At 38.0% G+C, this 22,822-nt stretch overlaps 1 protein-coding gene across 3 annotated transcripts in view; it reads right to left on the bottom strand.

The window, feature by feature from the left end:
- CSMD3 (CUB and Sushi multiple domains 3) overlaps nucleotides 1–22,822 on the bottom strand; it is a 760,009-nt gene that overhangs the window by 247,915 nt on the left and 489,272 nt on the right. For all 3 annotated transcript variants that reach the window (XM_075706425.1, XM_075706424.1, XM_075706423.1), the window contains 4 exons: nucleotides 19,376–19,532; nucleotides 9,694–9,885; nucleotides 4,824–4,950; nucleotides 3,793–3,995 (listed from right to left, as the gene is read on the bottom strand). In XM_075706425.1, coding sequence (XP_075562540.1) covers nucleotides 3,793–3,995; nucleotides 4,824–4,950; nucleotides 9,694–9,885; nucleotides 19,376–19,532 — 679 coding nt within the window. The remainder of the gene's footprint in view (nucleotides 1–3,792; nucleotides 3,996–4,823; nucleotides 4,951–9,693; nucleotides 9,886–19,375; nucleotides 19,533–22,822) is intronic.

Here is a 22,822-nt window from a genome sequence, read left to right on the forward strand (position 1 = left end):
ATTAACAGTGAAATAATGGCCTATGAAAGATTTTCTTTCTTTCTTTCTTTCTTTCTTTCTTTCTTTCTGATCCTTCTTTTCTGCATAAATGATAAATGGCACCTGAACTGTTAAAGCTAGCAGAGCAGAAACTTCCCTGTAAAACCAGATTCAAAGTCTCTTGAAATCTGTGGAAACAATCTCATCTACTTCAGTAGGATCTGATATTACACACTTCACGCATATTAAAGGGACTAAAAAGATTATTTTAAGCACACACAATTATTATCACCTTTTTTTTTTTTTTGCACTTTAATGTTCTCATTCAACTTTATTCAGTTCACTGTCTTCCTCTCTCAGCTACTATTTTCAGCTTGGTGACATGAAGCAATGTCAGCTGGAGAAAGTTTTTCATTATGCATAATACTTCTGTCCAACCCTGAGATATACAGCTCACGTCTCTGGTAAATACATGCTTGTTCCCTTCTCTTTCTCCTTCACTTTTCTTGAAGGGCTAATTTTCTATTTTGCGCAGAATTTAATGACCAAAGGAAGTTACTGCTGATTTCGTTGGTTTTTTTCCAGTATGTATTGGATTCTTCATGCTCTGTCTCTGACAGTTCAAGGAAAATACCTGTAACAGGTACTTCCTGTTTGCATATTGCTTGTGGCCTGTTGTCAACCTTTCACTCTTCTCCTAATTTAAGGGAAGACCTCTGACACCTGTTCTCTAGCTACATTATTCAATCTGTTCATCTCATTTAGACAGGTTCTAAAATCCTCATATTTCAATCCTACTGTTGTATTCCCAGAGGTTCTTATTTTTCTTTTACATGTATATACAAAGTTTTTAAAATATTCTGCTTTACTATACAATGTTTTGTACTTTGTTTTTCCGGCTTTGTGGGGTCTGATCTCTATTGTGTTCCTTTACTGTCATCTCAAAGGAGACCCCAGAAACTGAAGAATTTTAAAGTTGATATGAAGGGATTCCATAGTCATGGCTTGCAGATGTCCAACAAGAAAATGATAAACTACACAAAGACAATACTAACCAAAGGTCTGCTCTACCTAGTGATGAGATGTGAAGCCATCAGCAGTGGCATTTATTTCTTTGTTTACATTAGATTTGTAAAACAAGCTGTACTTTCAGTCATCCTAGATACTTGATGGTCGTGGAAAGTACAGAAGCATGAGCAGACTGAGCTCCCTTATTTCATCCCAAATCCATCACTTTCTCTTCTCCTTCTCACAGTAATGCACAATTGTACTAACTTAGAAAATTTATCTTTGTCAACCATAAAAATATATTCAGTATTCCTTAGAAGTTCAGCATAAAATAAATAGTTTCCTTCATGTTAATTTCTTATGGAAAGAGATTATGAATGTTCATGGAAGTACTTCTACTATTTCAGATAACAAAATCCCATTTTTTTTTTCTCCCCAAAACCACAAGCAAACAAAATAAACAAACAAAACAGACTAATTGAGGCAATGGACAAGAAAATTTCATTCTTACTCCCTTTTTCTTCCTAAACCCTAAATTTTACAAAATTATTAACAATTTGGATGCCCTGTAAAGGGTTGTGGTGGGCAGCCCTAGTTAGAGAGAATTATAATAGTAGCAGCTGTAATATGTAATACTAATTAAATTACAACTTTCTTTCTATTATTTAGATAACATTTCAGCTTCTCTAAGCTCTCCCCCCCCCCCCCCCCCTTTAATTTGGTAAAGGATGCTATCTCACCTGTAATTTATGTTACCAGATACAAATTAATTTTCCGTGTATATTGGATGATTTGTAAAGGACTCAAATTCAAATTAAACCACATTATCAATGGTGAACATTTTCACTGATTAAATAAATGACAGATACAGAATTGTGTATGAACAGTTGATAAAATGAGATTAAAAATGGTAAGAAACTGGTAAGAAGGTTAATCCACTTTTTAAAAACAGGGTTTTGGTTTAAAGATTAAGAAAATAATATTAAAAAAAAAAAAAGCATTCAATGTCTTGAAAAGGTTTGAACATAGAATATCTGTTGTCATTGAATAACATTCCTTTTGAGGTAAAAGGGCCAATAATCGAGTTAAATACTCATACCCAATTTCATGAAATGGCAAGAGGAAAGTAAAGCAGATACCTCCCCTGTGTGAGCTTTGTTTGTTAATTACACTGTAGCTAAACTATGCAGACACCATCTGTTTCACTCAGATGACATTTTATACTCAGAGAAAGTGTATGAAAGCTTGAAACAAAGTTGCACAGAATCATCTTTCTCTTTCCTCCATCTCCTCAAATATATTTCTTTCCTGGTGAGTAAAATAATAAGTCCATATAGCAACAGTGTAATTCAGTTTCTGTAGCTATACATTATTTTGAAAATCTTAAGGAAAAAGAATCTCTGTGATTCTAATAAGGAATATATACCCAAATTGTGCAACATCAAGTATTTGAAGGATCACTGTGATTTTTTGAACCTGTCCTGAAGAGTAAGAGAAATACTGAGGCAGCAACACTTCATGGATCCTTTAAACTGTCATCATTAGATCTCAACAGACTGCAAGAGCATGGAGAATTAAATAAAATACTTCTCCTTTCAGATGAAACTCCAAAACCTCTTTTCAGGTAAAGCACTGGAAGTACATCAGTAGCTGCGTTATGATTTTACTCCCATGTCCCATTCATTTTTCCTTGCAACTCCATTCTTATCTGCATCAATCTCTTTTCCCACTCATCCTAAATGACTACCTCAATAAGTTCAGTGCATAATGCTCTCCCCATTCCCTTTTTGGCCTCAACATTAAATAAAGGAGCATTCTATGTCTGAGGCTGGAAGGAAGATATGTGAGACTCTCCCAAACAGGCTCTGGGAGGGAGTAAGGTGGTAAAATGACAAAAATATCTTGGAGCCAAGGAATTAAAAACTCTATTCATGGCTTCAAAAACCAGCAGATGAAGCAGAGGCACTCTTTCACTTAAAATTAAACGTCTTTTACTTTTTCCTCTCATTCACATACTTCATTCTTCCTTGACATTATTGTGTGCACATGTGTATTTGTCATATACATAGAAAGAAACAAGGGCTAATACAACTACGAAGCACAGGAAGCACAACAAGGTAAATAATGTTGTCATTAGTCTCTGTCAACCCATTTTAGAAACATTGCTGCTGCTAAACAAAATGATGATATTATAACAGATCTTGCTAATCTTGAAAAAATATATATGTTTCACTGACCAGAAAAAAAAAGGTCAAAATGAACCTCAGTCAATGATTTCTTCTGTTTCAGTACTAAAAATGTCTAAAGGGATTTAATAACAGTTAAGTAACTGTTTAGATTTGTCATCATGCTGCCTGTAATACGATGAAATAGTGCTAGAAGGCAAAAGGGAGACAGGCACTGCTGTTCCTGTAGTGCTGTTTCCCATTTCATCCTATACAAGCACAGCAGGAATGAAAACTCTGCACAGATGTCTCAAAGCAGAAAGTCTTATTGATTAGAAAAGGATGAAGCCTTTAACATGGCTACATCACCTCCTTTATGAAAAACACTAGTCACAATTTTGAACATTCTGGCACTGTTCCAGCTCCCCTTGAAACAAAGCCAAACTAACAAAGGACATGATTTTTTTTTTTCTTTTTTAAGATAAAAATATAGCTTTACAACAAATCTGTAAGCCTGGGCCATTGCTTTCCCTAAAAAAGTCAGAAATGTTGTCACTGATTTCAGTTATTCCCAGCAGTACAATTATCTGTGAATGAACTATCTTATAAAAAAAAAAAAAAAATAAATTCATCAACTTACTTGAAAACTGTATGGCAAATCCAGATTTGCTGATATAAAAATCTGTGTCAAACTGGATAGTTACTATGTTGAGTGTACTGTGAATGCCTTCAGGAACAAGGGATCCACTAATTTCTTTGAGTAACATCTCATTCTCAGGTGGACCATCCCAAACTCGTAGAATGTCATGGGATGCCTCAGTATCAAAAGCAAGAAACTGGAGGCTGTAAGAATAGCATGATTTCATTGTCAGCTTTCATATTACTCAACATCACATCTTTAGCAACAAATCTAAACCAAAAAAAGCAAATTAACTTTGATTTCCAAGGGTGATTTTCCATAATTTTCACACCTTTACCTATGGATGCATAAAAGCCCAATACAGAAATGTGTTTGAAAGAAAAAACCTAACAATATTTGAATTTGTCTATCATGAAATAATATATTACTTTAGCCATTCAAATAATCTATGTGTCCACACAATCTTTTCAGAAAATAGTTTTGTTTTTCTTAAGACAATATTATGTATCACATTCTTATCAAAACAAATTAAATAGAACTCATGCAATTAGCAATATAATGTGAACAAATGTCTAACTAAAAAAAACTATTTAAATGCAGATTCTTAGAAAAATATAGACCTTTCCACAAAATGGTTCTGCTGACTCCAGCACTTTTTATGTATTCAATCTTATAACTTTGGCACTAAAATAGCATTCGTATTAGATATTTTTAATCAGATTTCCAGTTAACACTTCTAGTTTGCATATATGTTTAAAAATACACATATATGAATTGGTTTAAAATTCATTGGCATTTCACAAAATTATAACCAATTTTAAAGCTTGATCTTTGTCAGACAATGTTTATTAAAAAAAACCAGTTTCAACACAAACCTACATGTTCAAACTTAGAATGCCAAAAACACTGGCCTTGAGCTGGAGCTTAAATTTTAAATCCTAAATCCCTTTTTTTCTCCATTGTACAGGTAAGATTTTGTTATTATATAACAAAAAAAATTCTGTTATGATTGTAAGGTTAGTTTTCAGTACCTGACAATATTTCCTGGGTCTACTTCAATCACCCACATGCAACGCAGGTTGTTGTCATAGGGAAAAGGATAGCCAGGAGATAAGATTCTTCCTGAAGATTCTCCTTTAAAACGGCCTCCACATTCAGCTAATAAAAAACAACATTATGTAATGTGTTACTTTTAATTCATTACAGATGGTCTTCCAGCTAATCATCTGAGCCAATCGATTTATACATCTACTCTCTTGATGAATAAGTACCACAACTAAACTGACTGTATGCTCTAAGATTCTAAGACAACATATAAGGACTTGAAGTGCCTTGGGAAAGGAACCTGTAAATGAAGTTTTATTTGAGTATTTCTGGGGTTTTTTTTGGCACCTATATTTTTCCAATAATTTTGAATGCAACATAATAATTAAAAAACATACCATTTTATAATGAAAGGAATATGGATGGTTACTTTAAAAAAAAAAAAATCCAAGAACACCATGTTACCCTAAAGCAGTAGAATTAAATTAAGAAAGCTAAATAAATTAATAAGTACAAAATAATATATATATTTTTGTAAAAAAAGAGAGGAAACATACTACATAAAAGCAGGCTATTCAGAGAGAAAATCAGCCTTTCAGCTTGGAAAAAACAAAGTTGTAAAACTTCTTACTCAAAACTTGTCCTCACAGTGAAGCTATAGTATTTCTTAGTGGATAACAGATGGTAAGTAGCTGACTCTTAGATGGCCTCAGCCAGTCATTAGGCAAAACTGAGTATTTCGTAATCTTAATACCAAATCTTTGAGAAAACCTGATTTTTTAAATTTAGATCCTTGAGACACATAAAGCCTTCCTATTTCACTTTCCTTCCTTTTAAAGTCCCTCTAATGCTTTCTGTCTTGTGAAGTGCAAAGCAAAAATAATGCTTTAATTAGATCTCTTGGTATAGTTAAAATTCAGTTTTATTTTGATTTAACATCACCTAAAAGATTTAGTTGAGAGATTTGTTACCTTATGATCTGTGAGTTTCATGATAAAATATAATTGAAATGCTATTCCTGATGGATTTTCTGACATAATAAAAGCAAATTTGCAAAGACAGGTGGCCTTTCATATCTTTTTTTTTAGCACTTTGCCAATCTGTTAATTCCTAAATACTCTTTAAAAAAAGCCAAGTCTTTCATAATTATTCAACTCAGAGGATAGCAGAGTCTATTGTTCTTCCAGTAGAGTAAGAATATAAATAGAGTACACTATAAAGAAAAAATTACTTGCTAACAAACTGAATGTAATTTAAAATTACATTTCATCCAGGACCACTGAACAACTACAAGTTTATAATTTCTAACTTTCACTGAGGATAACCAGTTTGCTTTTTTTTTTTTTTTTCCCCATGATTTTTGAAGGTTTCCTCTCTCTCCCCCATGGCTTATTTCTACCCCTCCAGCAAGGATCCAGCTCCCCAGTTTTGCTGGTGGCTGAATCAGCTATGCAAGTGGTGACTTCTCAGAAAACAGCATCCTCTCAGGTTGCAATCAGGAGTAACAGACCAAAAGCCTTTTTATCTTGCATCTCCAGATTGCTTACTATGAAGACAATACTAATTAGAGAAACTTAATTTTGTCTCCAAGTGTCAATGTTAAAGAATCTTCTAAGGATGTCAAGTTAAAGGAAATATATATTGTGCTACATTACTTCCTGCAAATTCCATGGATAGTATGTTGTATTTTAACATTTACTACATGTTTATGATTTATGATTACTACAACTGTTTGAAAATGGTTTTGCTGTTGTCTTGTCAATGTCACATTCTTCCATAAAATGATGCTAGATCAAGAACAGTAGCATTTTTAGGCCAATTTCTTATAGTAGCAGCAGATTAAAACGTCTCTTGACTTATGGTGCTCATAAATATCCAGGAAATAATTTTATTTGTACATACCAACCTAAAATATTTCATGCAAAGCATCACTGTTTTCACAGATTCTCAGGGTTTTCCTGAACAATCTGTAGGCCCTGAAAGATCTTGTAGTGGGCTGGGATCAAGTTCTTGTGAGAATGATACTTGAGTGCATACAGCTACCTGACTCATAAAAAACTATTCTGGAAGTAAAGGGCATCAGTGTTGCAAAAGTAATTTTTTTTCTCAATTTCCTTTCATAACAAAGAAGCTTAGTTTCAATCTGATTCTAACTAAAAGTGAATGTTGAAAGAAGGATTCCTATAAACTAGAAATGTTAGAACAGTTTTACTCCTGAATCATCTTCACCTCCTGCTATTTAATCCATTACTGAATTTAAAGTCTCAAAAAATGACTGTTTTGATCATGGATGAGTAAGAGATGTTCAGACTCAGGCTTTTGTTTGGCTATATTAAAGAGATATCTGCAAGAGGTCTCAGTGCTGTACAAAAACCTTTGTGATGCAATTCTGTTGTTTTCTTTGAGGAACTTTTCTAATCTGAACATGTTTTTTCTTACTGATTTTCTTGTGCAGTTCTTAACTGCCCTTCTGCTTTCCAGTTCTTGTCTAGCAAATTTCCTCATGTTGTATCATTACTAAGATATCATTAATCTTTTACTACATATTTTTTCAGCCCGAGACGACATCAACTGATAACTAAGACATTTTGTAGGATTCATACTGCATCCCTTCAAGAGTATCCCTTTTAAAGCATCTGCAGTGATCCAGGAGGTATGTGGAATTCAAGATCATTATTTACAATTGGCATTCAAAAACAATTTGATTCCTTAAGCCTGTCTATACAGAAAACTCACTTGTTTTAATTAAAATTCTTTTAAAATCTATTTAGCCAGACCTATGCAATCGTCAGGTTGGGATGGACACTACTGCCAATACAGACAACAGCTTTCCAGATGTTTAACTCTCTTTGGATGCAAGTAGCATGTTTTACTACTTGGCTATGGAGAAACACCTAACTGAAATAAACAAAACAATATATATCATTCCTAAATTAATTTAAGTGACACCATCTATGTACTTTTGTTTGCTTAAGGAAGAGCAATACATAAAAATACATGGTATGCTGAACTGGATGGATAAGCATCCTCCCTGTGAATAGCAGACTAATAGATATGTTTTGAATAAGATTAATTTAAAACTCAAGAAGTTTATACTACAGATTGATTCACATTCTAAACAGATTTACCTATACAGAACATTTTGGAATAATCGTAGTGTAGTTTTCACAGAATCTGGTGGCAGTGTAAAACCTAGGTGCTTAATTTGTGTAATTTTTTTGAAAGATAGTGATTTGAGTTGGATGGTTTACCAGTACTGAAACAAAAAAAGAATAGAAAACCTTGAGTATATGCAACATATTATCTCTTTTAACAGGGGTACACATTCAACTCTGGATTTCAGTTTCTGGACATTTTTTGTTAGCTTATATCAGTTCTGAATCTGGCTGACTTTGTAATCCAAAGGTGGCCAACCTGTACCTTTTGAGCTGTATGCATCTATTTTGGAGCGGGACTGGTGAATAATTAAATCCAGGGACTTTTCTCCAAACAACCTCTGTCATGTAGGGGACACATGACAACAGTGTTTTATCTCCTATCTATGAGCTATCCTAGCGACCCCTTTCCAGTAGACCTTCTAGAACTATATGCCATTTTGAATATTTACTTAGAATATAAGAAAGTTGAATCTCCCACAGTTACTGTAAGTAGTGCACAGTACATAGTCTAATCAATAAAAAAATAAAGGAATAACTTTAGACATATTTACATTCATCTGTTTTAAAACTAAGCAAGGACTCATATATGTATATGAGTCTTACTACAGTAATACATACTAGGATTTTTAATGCTTATCAAGGAACTGAAAAGGTAATTTGTTGTTCAAACTGTTAATTTCAACTTTTTGGCACCTTCACCTTTTATTTGATCTTTTTATTTCAACTTCCATCATATGTTCTTTGTACGTTTCCTATTTGCTACTGGCACGTTCCAATGCCATGCTTTCCCCCTAATTCTTTGATTTCATATATCCTAAATGATGTAGAAATTAGTTAAGGTTTATCACAAATTTGGGATTTAAGCATTTATTCCCTAATTATTACTCTAAGAGAGCTGTTCAATTCTTATTTGTTGTATATTTTTCCTAAACAGGCTTTATGTATTGATAAAGATATGCCAAAGTACATTGTTTTTTGTCAAACTTAAAGCTGGGCACGAAGTGCATTTCACCTCTTGCTTCCCCTACTCACTCAATCCCAATTTCCTCTAAAAAGAGATGAAAAAGGAAGAAAATTACTAGAACATTTATGTCTTGTCTCCTTTTTGCTCTCCTATGGAACAAATTGAGCCTGTAGGTACCTGCACAACTTATAAAGTTATTGTAACACTGTAATAAAGTGTATAATGTGTTATTCATCACAGCAACATCACAGAAGCCAAGTGACAAAAATACAATATATCTATATCTCTTCATATCTTTAAGTTTTTCTTTTAACTTATTTTATAGTATTTCTATGTAAATATATGAAAAGTTTTCTAGTTTAATGTTATATAGATACAATTAGGAAAAAAAACACTAGTTTTACAACCCCTCATAAAACATATATGGTCCGTGTTTTCCAATCAAGCTGTCTTTTTATGTTGACTATTTGCTGACTGTAAATAGATTTTCATGTATTACGAATTTCAGTATGCACAAATGTTTAATAATTACTATCATTTTTAAACCTAAAAAAGGCAACACCACTCACATAGATTGAGATGAGATTTATGCAGAAAGATCTGTAAATGTATGTGAAAATAGATCTGTATACATACACATCAGATTTCACATTAATGTAACAATCCTTACAATTTTTTCTCTTTCTTATATTCAGAGCATAGTTTAAGTAAAAAAAAAAAAAAAGAGTCTAGTACCAATACATGATGGCAGAGGATAGTCCCATGCCCTTCTTTCCCCAGTCATACACTTTAGAAGGCTACTTCCATGGAGCGTATAACCTGGATTGCATCCATAAATTATAGTGCTTCCAGCAAAATGGCCTTGGTCACTGATTTTATATCCAAACTGTGGCACACCAGGGTCCTCACAATGTGAAAGCTCAAAACCTGTGGTAGGAATAAAACACTGCAGTTACAAAATCAGACAGATGAATGCATTAATGAAGTTAAGATTTTCTGTTTTTCAATGGAAATCAAACATTTTCAGACTTCATGTAACAATATATTTAAGGTTTCTTCTCTGTCTAGGTAAGATAACTGTCTATACCCCTCACTTAGAGCATGCAAACCAAACTGTGTCATAACATCATTCTTCCTAAGAGTCCAATTAAAGACTGAGAAGGAAATTCATTATCATTAACAATCAGTTCTAAAATGTTATGATAAATTATAAAATGGCAGTTAAAGTGACTGTCCATTTACTTTGATGACAATCTAGTTTGTGAATAGACATTTAAAGGCTCATAAACAAAATTGCACAGCAGATTTGTTTGTTGTTTTTGTGCACAGTAACACCAATGGCACAACACCACCTATGGCACCAAAGAAATACTGTTATATTCATCAATCCCTACTCTAATCTTGCATTCAGTACTTTGTAAATTTAAAAACTATATGCAGGAAGCAATGATAATGATGTTAGAGAATTCAAGCAAAAAAAATATGGACACTTTGGAGAATTAAGAGATGTGGAGCAAGAAGGAAACAAAATGACTTATGCATTATACAGAAACGGGGAAGTATAGTAACATTTGAGGAAACATAAGCTGTAATTTGGGAGAAAGATTTTCTGTTCCAATAAGATTTTCTATTATTAACTGAGAAGCAGCTTGAAACCTCACTTTGTTCAAAATCAAATGTATTTTATCAATATCATTCAGCTCAAACTGTTTGTAGGTAAAAAAGGCACTTTGTGTCAGATTGATATTCCTATATGTAAATGACATGGGAGCAAATGAAGGGTTTTTCATGTCTGCATTGTTCAGTGAAGTCATTTACACAGTATTTGTCCATCTGGTCAACAGTTGGAAGTCTTTCACAATCTCTCCTCAGGTACTGTATCATTACTACTGATTGATTGAAAAAAATGCACGTTATTTTATTTTACAGACAAAATGTTTCAGGTTGGATAAGGCTATTTGCTCACATAAGGAAAAAAGAAATAGGCCAAATGCTGTATCTTCCCAGTTCTTCCTTCAGCTCATTTAATGTCTCACTGAAAATGGCTCGCGTCCTGAAAAGCCTCCACAACCTCTGAGATGAACTTTTCTCTTTCCTAGCTAAGCTATTTTTTCCCAGCAGAGACTGCACTGCAGAAGCTCTAAGAAGCTAATGTGAGTCCCAAATGAAGAAACTTTTTTAATATTGCCACTCTTGACACTTATTCACCAGTTAGAATTTCCTGTCTTCCAAGACAATTGTTGACCACACTGTATGAAAAAAAGTTAAAATGTACCTTGATCCCTGATGTCCTCATCTCTGGACAGCCTGCTTATAGCCAAAACACCAAAGTAGTCTTTATAACTGATCACTTCCCTCTTGAGGGTGAACAAGTAAATCCATTGCCTAAGCATAGGTACTAGCAGCATTTTTGCTGCCCTAAGTGTATTTCAGCTATCCACATGGTGCTGGCAGTTCTGGCAACAGGACTGAAGGGAAAACTGTATCCTTTTGGAGATGCACCTGGTAGCTAGGGGCATAGTGAAGGGGATCTAGAATGGCAATAGTTGGTTATTTTAGGCAACTGAAGGAGCATGAATGCTTACAATATATCTCTGAAGACACAGAATGTTTCATGAGAGTTTGTGTGGATTTTGTTTACTGCTTAAAAGCATCAGGGTAAACCCATGGTACTTTTGGAAGGTTTCATTGTCTACATCTATGCAAACCAAATATTATCTGTCTTTCCCAAAGCAGTAAATGGCCAATGGGTGATGATCATAGAATCACAGAATCACAGAATCATTTAGGTTTAAAAAGACCTTTCAGATCATCCAGTCCAACCATTAACATAACACTACAAAGTCCACCACTAAACCAATTAAGGGTAGAGTAATAATTAATTTCATGTTTCCTGGTTTGGTGGATGGATTAATTTTAATGACATTAAAAACTAGGAATCATTAAGGTAGGAAAGGACCTCTAAGATCATCAGTCCAACCATCAAACCAACACCACCATGCCCACTAAACCATGTCCCAAAGTGCCACATCTACCCGTTCTTTGAATGCTTCCAGGGATGGTGACTCCACCACCTCTCTGCGCAGCCTGTTCCAATGCTTGACTACTCTTTCCGTGAAGAAAATTTTCCTAATATCCAACTTAAACCTCCCCTGGCGCAGCTTGAGCCCATTTCCTCTCGTCTTATCGCTAACTACATGGGAGAAGAGACCAACACCCACCTCACTACAACCTCCTTTCAGGTAGTTGTAGAGAGCAATAAGGTCTCCCCTCAGCCTCCTCTTCTCCAGGCTAAACAACCCCAGCTCCCTCAGCCACTCCTCACAAGGCCTGTGCTCCAGACCCTTCACCAGCTTTGTTGCCCTTCTCTGAACACGCTCCAGCACCTCAATGTCTTTCTTGTAGTGAGGGGCCCAAAACTGGACACAGGATTCCAGGTGTGGCCTCACCAGCGCCGAGTACAGGGGGACAATCACCTCCCTGCTCCTGCTGGCCACACTATTCCTGATACAAGCCAGGATGCTGTTGGCCTTCTTGGCCACCTGGGCACACTGCTGGATCATGTTCAGCTGGCTGTCAACCAACACCCCCAGGTCCTTTTTGGCCAGGCAGCTTTCCAGCCACTCTTCCCCAAGCCTGTAGTGTTGCATGGGGTTGTTGTGACCCAAGTGCAGGACCCGGCACTTGGCCTTGTTAAACCTCATACAGTTGGCCTCGGCCCATTGGTCCAGCCTGTCCAGGTCCTTCTGCAGGGCCATCCTACCCTCCAGCAGATCGACACTCCCACCCAACTTGGTGTCATCTGCAAACTGAGGGTGCACTCAATCCCCTCATCCAGATCATCAATAAAGATATTAAACAAGACTGGTCCCAAAACTGAGCTCTGGGGAACACCACTTGTGACCGGTCATCAACTGGATTTAACTCCATTCACCACAACTCTCTGGGCTCAGCCATCCAGCCAGTTTTGTACCCAGTGAAGAGTAAACCTGTCCAAGCCATGAGACACCAGCTTCCTAAGGAGAATGCTGTGGGAGATGGTGTCACAGGCTTTACGAAAGTCCAAGTACGTGACATCCACAGCCTTTCTCTCATCCACTAGGTGGGTCACCAGGTCATAGAAAGAGATCAGGTTGGTCAAGTAGGACCTGCCTTTCATGAACCCGTGCTGGCTGGGCCTGATCTCCTGGTTGACCTGCACATGCCTGTTGAGTGTACTGAAGACAAACTGCTCCATAATCTTCCCCAGTACTGAGGCCAGGTTGACAGGCCTATAGTTCCCTGGATCCTCCTTCCAGCCCTTCTTGTAGATGAGTGTCATATTGGCAAGCCTCCAGTCATCTGGGACCTCCCTTGTTAACCAGGACTGCTGATAGATGATGGAAAGTTGCTTGTTGAGCTCCTCTGCCAGCTCCCTCAATACTCTTGGGTGGATCCCATCTGGCCCCATAGACTTTTGAGCATCCAGATAGTGTAGCAGGTCATTAACTGCTTCCTCCTGGATTATGGGGGCTTCATTTTACTCTCCATCCCTGTCTTGCAGCTCAGGCAGCTGAATAGCCTGGGGATAACTTGTCTGGCTATTAAAGACTGAGGCAAAGAAGGCATTAAGTACCTCAGCCTTTTCCACATCCTTGGTGGCAATGTTCCCCACCACATCCAACAAAGGATGGAGATTCTCCTTGGCTCTCTTTTTGTTGTTAATGTATTTGTAGAAACATTTTTTATTATCTCTTACAACAGTGGCCAGATTGAGTTCTACCTGAGCTTTTGCCTTTCTAATTTCCTCTCTGCATGACCTAACGAGATCCCTGTATTCTTCTTGAGTTGCCTGTCCCTTCTTCCAAAGGCGGTAGACTCCCCTTTTTTTCCCTGAGTCCCAGCAAAAGCTCCTAGTTCAGCTAAGCCGGTTGCCTTCCCCTCCGGTTCATCTTACAGCACATGGGGACAGCCTGCTCCTGCGCCCTTAAGACTTCCTTCCTGAAGAAGGCCCAGCCTTCCTGGACCCCTTTGCCCTTCAGGACTGCCTCCCAAGGGACTTTCCCAACCAGTGTCCTGAACAGGCCAAAGTCTGCCCTCCAGAAGTCCATGGTAACAGTTTTGCTGCCCATCCTCCTTACTTCACCAGGAATCAAAAACTCTGTCTTATCATGGTCGCTAAGCCCAAGACGGCCTCTGACCACGACATCTCCCATGAGTCCTGCTCTGTTTGTAAACAGCAGGTCAAGTGAGGCACCACCCCTGGTAGGCTCACTTACCAGCTGTGTCAGGAAGTTATCTTCCACACACTCCAAGAACCTCTGAGACTGTTGCCTCTCTGCTGTGTTGTATTTCCAGCAGATGTCCGGCAAGGGTAAGTCCTCCATGAGAACAAGGGCTAGTGATTGTGAGACTTGTGCCAGCCACTTATAGAATGCTTCATCTACCTCTTCATCCTGGTTGGGTGATCTATAACAGACTCCCAGCAGGATGTCTGCCTTGTTGACCTTCCCCCTCATCCTTGCCCATAAGCACTTGACATCACAATTGTTGAGCTCTATAGAATCAAAGCACTCCCTAACATACAGGGCCACCCCACCACCTCTCCTTCCTTGCCTATCCCTTCTAAAGAGCTTAGAGCCATGCAGTGCAGCACTCCAGTCATGAGAGTCATCCCACCATGGTTCCGTGATTGTGACTAATTCATAGCTATCCTGCTGCACAAGGGCTTCCAGAGCCTCCTGTTTGTTGCTCATGCTGCATGCATTGGTGTAGATGCACTTGAGCTGGGCTATTGATTTCACCCCCAACGTTGCCATGCCACCCTTGGGCTCCTCTCTAGGGAGCCCGTTTATATCCCCTTCCCCCTTCAAACCTAGTTTAAAGCCCTCTAAATGAGTCCCACCAACTCATGGGCAAGAATCCTTTTCCCCCTTGGAGTTAGCTGAACTCCATCTGTCGCCAGCAGGCCCGATGCTGTCTAAACCTCCCCATGATCAAAAAACCCAAAATTCCACTGATGGCACCAGCCTCTAAGCCACATGTTAATCAGTTGAGCTTTCCTGTTCCTTTCAGTATTCTTCCCTGCCACTGATGGGACTGAGGAAAACACTACCTGTGCTCCCGATCCTGCAACCAATCGTCCCAGTGACCTGAAGTCCCTTTTCATCACTTTAGTCCTTCCCTCTACAACCTCATCACTGCCCACCTGTACAACCAGCAGTGGGTAATATTCAGAGGGCTGTACCAGATCAGGGAGTTTCTTAGTAATGTCTCTAACCCAGGCCCCAGGGAGGCAGCAGACTTCCCTGTGGGAAGGGTCTGGACAGCATATTGGGCCCTCTGTTCCCCACAGGAGGGAATCGCCTACCACAGTTACCTTCCTTTTTTTCTTAACAGAAGCAGTCATAATGCATGGGGCTGACTGACTTGCCCTAGGAAACCCCCTGGATAAACCTTCACCTTCATCCTCATTTGCCTGGCCCTCAAGTTCCAGAGCCGCATATCTGTTGTGTAAGGGCAACTGGGAAGGTGAGGGAGGCCGGGAAGGGATTCGCCTGCTGCTCCGAGCAGGGACCTGTTTCCATTCCCCCTGTCTCTTAGGTCCCCTCCTTCTGTTTGCTGGAAAGAGGGTAGGGGATCCTCTGCTCCTTGTGGGGGCTCCATCTGCTGTCCTGGCCCCAGGGATAGTAGGGTGCGGCTCCACCAGTCTATTCCCTCTCACACTCTCTGATACTCCTCAGCCTTTCCACCTCCTCCTTCAGCTCTGCCACCAGGCTGAGCAGTTCATTCACCTGGTCACACCAAAAATAGCTGTTGCCTGTGCTGCCCTCCAGTATGAGTGACAGGCTCAGGTACTCCCTGCAGCCAGTGGCCTGGATGGCTGTATGTTTGTGTGGTAGTTCTGTCTGGGTCGTGACATTCCTTCTGGTGATGCCTTTCAGGCAAGTGGAAACCATAGCTGCTAGGTCTTCTGCTGGGAGAGCGATGACCACTAGTTGAGTTTCCTGTTAGAGACAGGAGGGGGACTGTGCCCTGCCTGTGCAAACTGCCAAGCAAACTGATGCACCATGCCCTTCTGATGCATGATGCCCTGTTTACCCATCCCATTCACCACACTGCTAGTCACTCGTGCTCCCTGGGGGCTGCTCCTGTGAGGGGATTTGGCTGCCGTCACTCTTGTCCCCGCTCATGCTGAGTCAGAGCTGCCTCTCATCAGGATCTCACTCTTTCCTGCTCTGGGCGGGGGCTGGGGTGCCCTCTCTCTCAGTGATCAGTGGCACAAAGCCTAGTTGGAAGCTGTAACTAGCTGTGTGCTCCAGGGGTCAATACTGGCTGCAATCCTGCTCAACATCTTCATTAATGATCTGGATGATGGGGCAGAATGTACCTTCAGCAAGGTTGCTGATAACACTAAACTGGGAGGAGTGACTGCTATGCCAGAGTGTCACGCTACCATCAAGAGTGACCTCGACAGGCTGGAGAAATGGGCCAGCATAAACCCCAGGAAGTTCAGCAAGAAGTGCAAATTCCTGCACCTGGGGAGGAGCAAAGCCATGCAGCACTATCTGCTGGGGGTCACCCAGCTGGAAAGCAGCTTTGCAGAAAAAGACCTGGGAGTCCTGGCAGACACCAAGCTGAACACAAGCCAGCAATGTGCCCTGGCAGTAAAGAAGGCTAATAGTATCCTGGGATGCATTAGGACGCATGTTGCCAGCAGGTCGACAGAGGTGATCCTTCCCCTCTACCTTAAGCACTGGTGAGGCCACGTGAGGACACACCTGAAGTACTGTGTCTAGTTCTGGGCTCCCCATTACAAGAGAGATGTGGAGCTAATGAAGAGAGTCCAGCGAAAGGCCACTAAGATGATTAAGGGATGTGAGCATCTCTCCTATGGGCAAAGGCTGAGAGAGCTGAGAGTGTTTAACCTGGAGAAGAGAAGGCTCAGGGGGATCTTAACCATGTGTATAAATCTGAAGGGAGAGTGTAAAGGAGATGAAGTATACTGAGTCTGGCTGGGATTGAGTTAATTATCTTCATAGCAGCCCATACGGTGCTGTGTTTTAGATCGACTAAACCAGTGTTGATAACACACCAATGTTTCTGCTGTTGCTGAGCAGTACTTGCACAGCATCAAGTCCTTCTGTGGCTGGAAAGCTGCCTGGCCGAAAAGGATCTGGGAGTGTTGGTAGACAGCCAGCTGAACATGAGCCAGCACTGTGCCCAGGCGGCCAAGAAGGCCAACAGCATCCTGGCTTGTATCAGGAATAGTGTGGCCAGCAGGAGCAGGGAGGTGATTGCTCCCCTGTACTCGGCGCTGGTGAGGCCGCACATGGAATACTGTGTCCAGTTTTGGGCCCCTCACTACAAAAAGGACGTTGAGGTGCTGGAGCGTGTTCAGAGAAGGGCAACAAAGCTGGTGAAGGGTCTGGAGCACAGGTCGTATGAGGAGCGGCTGAGGGAACTGGGGTTGTTTAGCCTGGAGAAGAGGAGGCTGAGGGGAGACCTTATTGCTCTCTACAACTACCTGAAAGGAGGTTGTAGTGAGGTGGGTGTTGGTCTCTTCTCCCATGTAGTTAGCGATAGGACGAGAGGAAATGGGCTTAAGCTGCACCAGGGGAGGTTTAGACTGGAAATTAGGAAAAATTTCTTCACAGAAAGGGTAGTCAAGCATTGGAAGAGGCTGCCCAGAGAGGTGGTGGAGTCCCCATCCCTGGAAATGTTCAAAAAATGGGTAGATGTGGCACTTTGGGACATGGTTTAGTCTTGTCTACCCTTGATTGGCTTAGAGTAGACTTGGTAGTGTGGGTTAATGGTTGGACTGGATGATCTCAAAGGTCTTTTCCAACCTAAATGATTCTATGATTCTCTATTACTAACTCTGTCCCTGCAGCAAGTATGCTGGAGGTGGGCAAGAAGCTGGAAGGGGACACAGCTGGAACAGCCAACCCCAGCTGACCAAAGAGATATTCAATGCCATATAATGTCTTGCTGAGCAATAAAACTGGGGGATAGCCTTTCCAAGGGGCCATTGTTCAGACACTGGCTGGGCATTACTCTAATTGTGGGAGGCGATGAGTGACTGCCTTTGCATCACTTGGTTTTCCTTTTTCTCTTCCCTCCCTGTCTTTATTTTGACCCATGTGTTTTTCCTCCCCTTTTCTCTTCCCATTCTACAAATATCTACAGAGGAAGGTTCAGCACTGTTCAGGTTAATAACTATTCAGGCTAGGAAAGTGTATTCTACGAGAATGCCTGTCTCAAAAGACAGGAAATGTTAATGATAAGGTTCAAGTGTTGGGCTTGGACATACCTCTATAAATAAGAAAAATGAAATACCTTGACACTTACATAGTAACACAGCTCTGGAAAGGCCTATCTTTAATCATAGGGTACAGTCTTATGCTATCACAGGCTATTACATGGTATAATTTTGCAACTTTCACCTGAAAAATAATTACATACTGTTGTAGTATCTTGAAATATTTTCCTTTCATTCTGCTAGATTTATATTAGTTTTATTAGAATTAGTTTTAAAAACATGATGGACAGTTTTTGAAACATAAGAACATTTTTTGAACAGGTGAAAATGAATGATTTAAGCACAGGGAGAAAAAAGGTTGTAGATAGTTGCATTGCAGAATTACCCTTTAATACTGTTCTGCTTGCTAAAAATTCAGTTTTATATAACAATTCAGTGGTGAAGAAATAATCATACACTAAAGAAGTCATACACACTACATGTCAATAGACACATATAACAATTACATACAATTTCAGAAGTTGGCACTCAATAAATGGTGTATATTGCTGTTTCCTGTATACCCTCTAAGACAGAGATCTGAAAAGATTTTTCCTCTTTTAATTTTTATAGTTTAATTTTGTCAGTCTGCATATAGGTAAGAAGTTCTTGTTAGGAATCTTTATCATTTTGGGTTTCAAGTTGGATTATTCTAAACAATAATCCAAACTCAGAAATTGCTAGTCTAATGCAAAGCTAGTATCGGACATGAGTCTTAAGAGGGACAATGTCTTTTACTTACGAATTATCTTTATGAAACAGTGGGGTTTTGGTTACACATTTAAAACTACTCACGTGCTTAGATATTTTTGTGTGCTAATACAATTAGCTGAAAATTATTCTATTTTTTCTTATCCTTTCCAAGACTGAAAAAACCTTCAAAATAAACCACTGTTTTTTTCTAGAGGGTTAAGTATCAAACTACGCAAAGTACTGTCAAAGCAAGGTTTCAGTATGCTACATGCTTTGGGTTTTTTGAGGTACAATTATGAAACCGTATTATTTTGATGAGTGATGAGTGATTTACTGTTGATTTTATCATTATATGTCTTTTGACCACATTTTCATCTTATGAGCAAAGAATTTTCATTCCTTTAAAATCATAAAACTATTACTCCTGTTTTCTCAAATACTTACTGGTATACACAAGCTGAAAACCTTCATCAGTGCCCTCCACATCTGAGTTAAATTCTAACCACAAATGATTTGAAGTACTACTTAGCGTCAGGCCTCTCAGTGATGCCCCAGTATATGCACCCAGCAGGTGAGCAGTGTTGTCTTTGCCATCATAGATCTGTAAAACAAAAGCGAGTTTTACAGTTATGAAAAAAAAAAAAAAGAAGAAAAAAAAAAGAGATATTTGATTTACAAAATAATTCTGTACTTCTCCGTTAAGAGGGGGGACAGCTCTGCCAAGGGAGATCTATTGCCAGTCAACCCAAAATACTGTTTAGATATGCTGTTTGCCTCTCTTGAGTTAAGTTGACTTAATTGTGGTGATTTTTCGAATGCACAATTTAAAATATGTCTGTTTCTTTTTTGCATAACAATAGAAGTGGGCAGAGGTGCCATATCAGCTCAGTGGTTTTAAACATCTGTGTTTTCTCTTTCACTGCCAGTACTGTAATGCTGGTCACAACCTATCAGCAAACACCTATTTTGTGCAGCTGTGTCTGCCTCAAATCACTGAGGTGGCATAATAGAAAAGCTCACATCTCCCCAGCTTTGGCTTGTTAAATAAACCTCTGATTTTTTTTTTTTTTTCTATGTTCAAATATAACTATAAAGTAAAAGGAGACTAGGAAATAAAACAAATCAAACAACTGCCTCTGTAAGTTGAAAAACAAATGTAATCTATATGTAAATTGGAATACAGTACTTTTACAATTTATTTTTCTTCAAGAGTTGTTCTTTTCTGTATTTGAAACAGTATCTTCTATCAGACTAACAAATATATAAAACAACATTTAATAATTCTCAGGAAATTTCCTTACAAGCTTAGTTACTTTAAAACATCACAGGTTGTTACATTCCTATCATTCCTAAAAACAGTTAAACTATAACTTAACAATAATTGCTAACCCAACCACTATGTCCTGTAGGATTTATTTAGTGACTTCTATAATAACTAAAACTTCAATAAATGGGTTTTAAGAAAAATTTCACTTGCAAATCAGTAAATTGACTTATGAATAATTTTCAAATTGCAATACAGGGAAATTCTAAAGCCTTAATTAAAAAAATAGGTAATTGTCTCTAATCTAATTGTATTAATGGAAAATTTAATTAAAGCTTACATTTGTAAACAGGAATCTATACCACAATGAAATAAAAAAAATACACCAGCAATAGTAGTAAGACAAAAAAGTGAATGTGAAATGTTCTGATGCCTGCTCCCCATATGTGAGAATGACTTACACCTGTAAATCCTATTTTGTAGAAATCCTCATGTCTCTAGTAATAACAAAGACTTTACATTATATACTGAAATAAAACAAATAATCCCTTTCTAGCCACCTCTAATGAATAAATAATTGTACAGCAGTATAAGAAACACAGCAAAATTACTCAGTATCATTCCTTGGTTTTTTACTGAAACAAGCAAATAAATTCCAAGAAAACTACACATTTAAATGCTAATGTCCTTAAGTGGAGTAAAAATAAGAAATTAAAGAAAAAAAAAGTTGCAATTAATAGTATTAAAATGGATGTCTTAATTTTATTTAAAATTTCTTTAAAACTATACTGAGATCAGTAATCAAGCCAGAAAAAAATAACCAACAGAAAATTCATTCTGAAATGGACTTAGTTTTGTTTTGGTAACTGAAAGAATAAAGCCCATTCTACAAGAATTATTGGTATCTTACAGAGATATTTACATCATGACAGACACAAAGAAAACCTGTTTTGAATTTGGTGCTCTTTCTCCTAGTCTCTCCAAGCTACTTATAACTAATAACACCCAAGGATTCAGGATTTATTTTATTTTTAAACAATACATAAGAGTAATTGATTTCCTGCTATGTGTGTATCACTAATAATCAATGAAAGGAAGCTCTAAGTTATACAAACTATTCTCAATGACTTGCCAGAACTTCCCATAAACCACTTCATGATACAAATTTTCTTCATGTTAAAATTTCCCCATGCATATTTTATTGCCAGTTTTAACTGTCCTACCATATTAAACTTTCACATTGGCACACTGACATCTCTCCAGAGTTGACACTAATTCTACTTTATGGGCTAATGAGCCATCCCACTGTATAATACTTCTAAGCCTTTATCATTTGTATGAAGGAACAAAATTTAAAGTACCTTAACACTTCTGAAACTCCATGATTCATTGAGTAAGAGAACTGCATTTGGATGAGAGAGGGATGTGATTCATTTGAACATGAAATTGATTTTTTTTTTTCTTTTGGTTGCTAACTTTCAAATATTCAAGGTAACATATACCCCTCTTCTTGAGACAGTGGGGTCTCCCTTAGGACAATAAATTAATGCATATTTTGTAGTATAATTCTCAATTTAAGTCACATGGTCTTTTTTGTGCTTCATACAAGTTAATGGGCACTAAATAGAAATTTCTAGATGCAATTCAAATGATACAGATATTAATGATATTCCAAATCTATCTTTATTTTTCTTTAAATGTATTTAAGTTGCAAAGAAAGTGGCAACAGCCTACATTTTCTTGTGAGATTTGCAGAACTAGCATTTTCTTTCTAACCTTCCTAAAATAGGTGGGAGTTTTGCTAAAGATTTTGAATGAGTTACTAATTCAGCTTCATAATTTGATCCAAAAGACAAGATTAGATGTGAATTAAGGTAACACCATTATCTTATTTTTAATATAGGAATATTCTTTCTTAAGGCCTTTCCAGCACATCTGGATTTATGTCACCTGAGTGCTAAATATATGGCCAAGAATAATCATTATGAATATATTATTGGTTGGATGCATTTTCCTTAAAGTCATCCTGTAGCATTAATGCAAAGATAATTGATTCATGACTGTATAATGTCTGAATATGCCAGTGACAAGCTATGTGGAAAACAGAGGTCCATCTTTACCAGCTATTTTAAAGCCTGATCTATTAAATGATTAATTCATAAAAAAGAGCAAAGGCACAGAAAAGTTGCATTAATGTTCTTCATATCTCCATGATATTTTGAAATGTTGTAGGGAAGGATGTTAATAGTGAACACTGTTTACATAAATATGATTTGAACTGATAGATATAATGTTTAATTTGGGAAGGAGCTGTTATATTTGCATTTACAGTTAGAGAATAAATAAAACTACCTCAGCTTTTGAGGGGCTCCATTATCAACAAATTTTGAATGGAAATTAATGGCCTTTTTTCTGCTAAATTATGTAACCCATAAAATTTTAGCAAGGGAATGGTATAAAGTGAATATATTAAATTTCTGCATTTTAATCAAACTATTTTTGAGATTTGCCATTGAAACTTAAAAGGCATATGGATATGAAGAGCTGTGCCTTTATAAAGAGAAGAAATAACACCAAATCAGCAGCTCAGAGCTGAGGCTGTCAGCACCCTGTCAAATATATCATTT

The sequence above is a fragment of the Pelecanus crispus genome, chromosome 2 (assembly GCF_030463565.1).
Source record: "Pelecanus crispus isolate bPelCri1 chromosome 2, bPelCri1.pri, whole genome shotgun sequence".
Classification (NCBI taxonomy): Eukaryota; Metazoa; Chordata; class Aves; order Pelecaniformes; family Pelecanidae; genus Pelecanus; species Pelecanus crispus.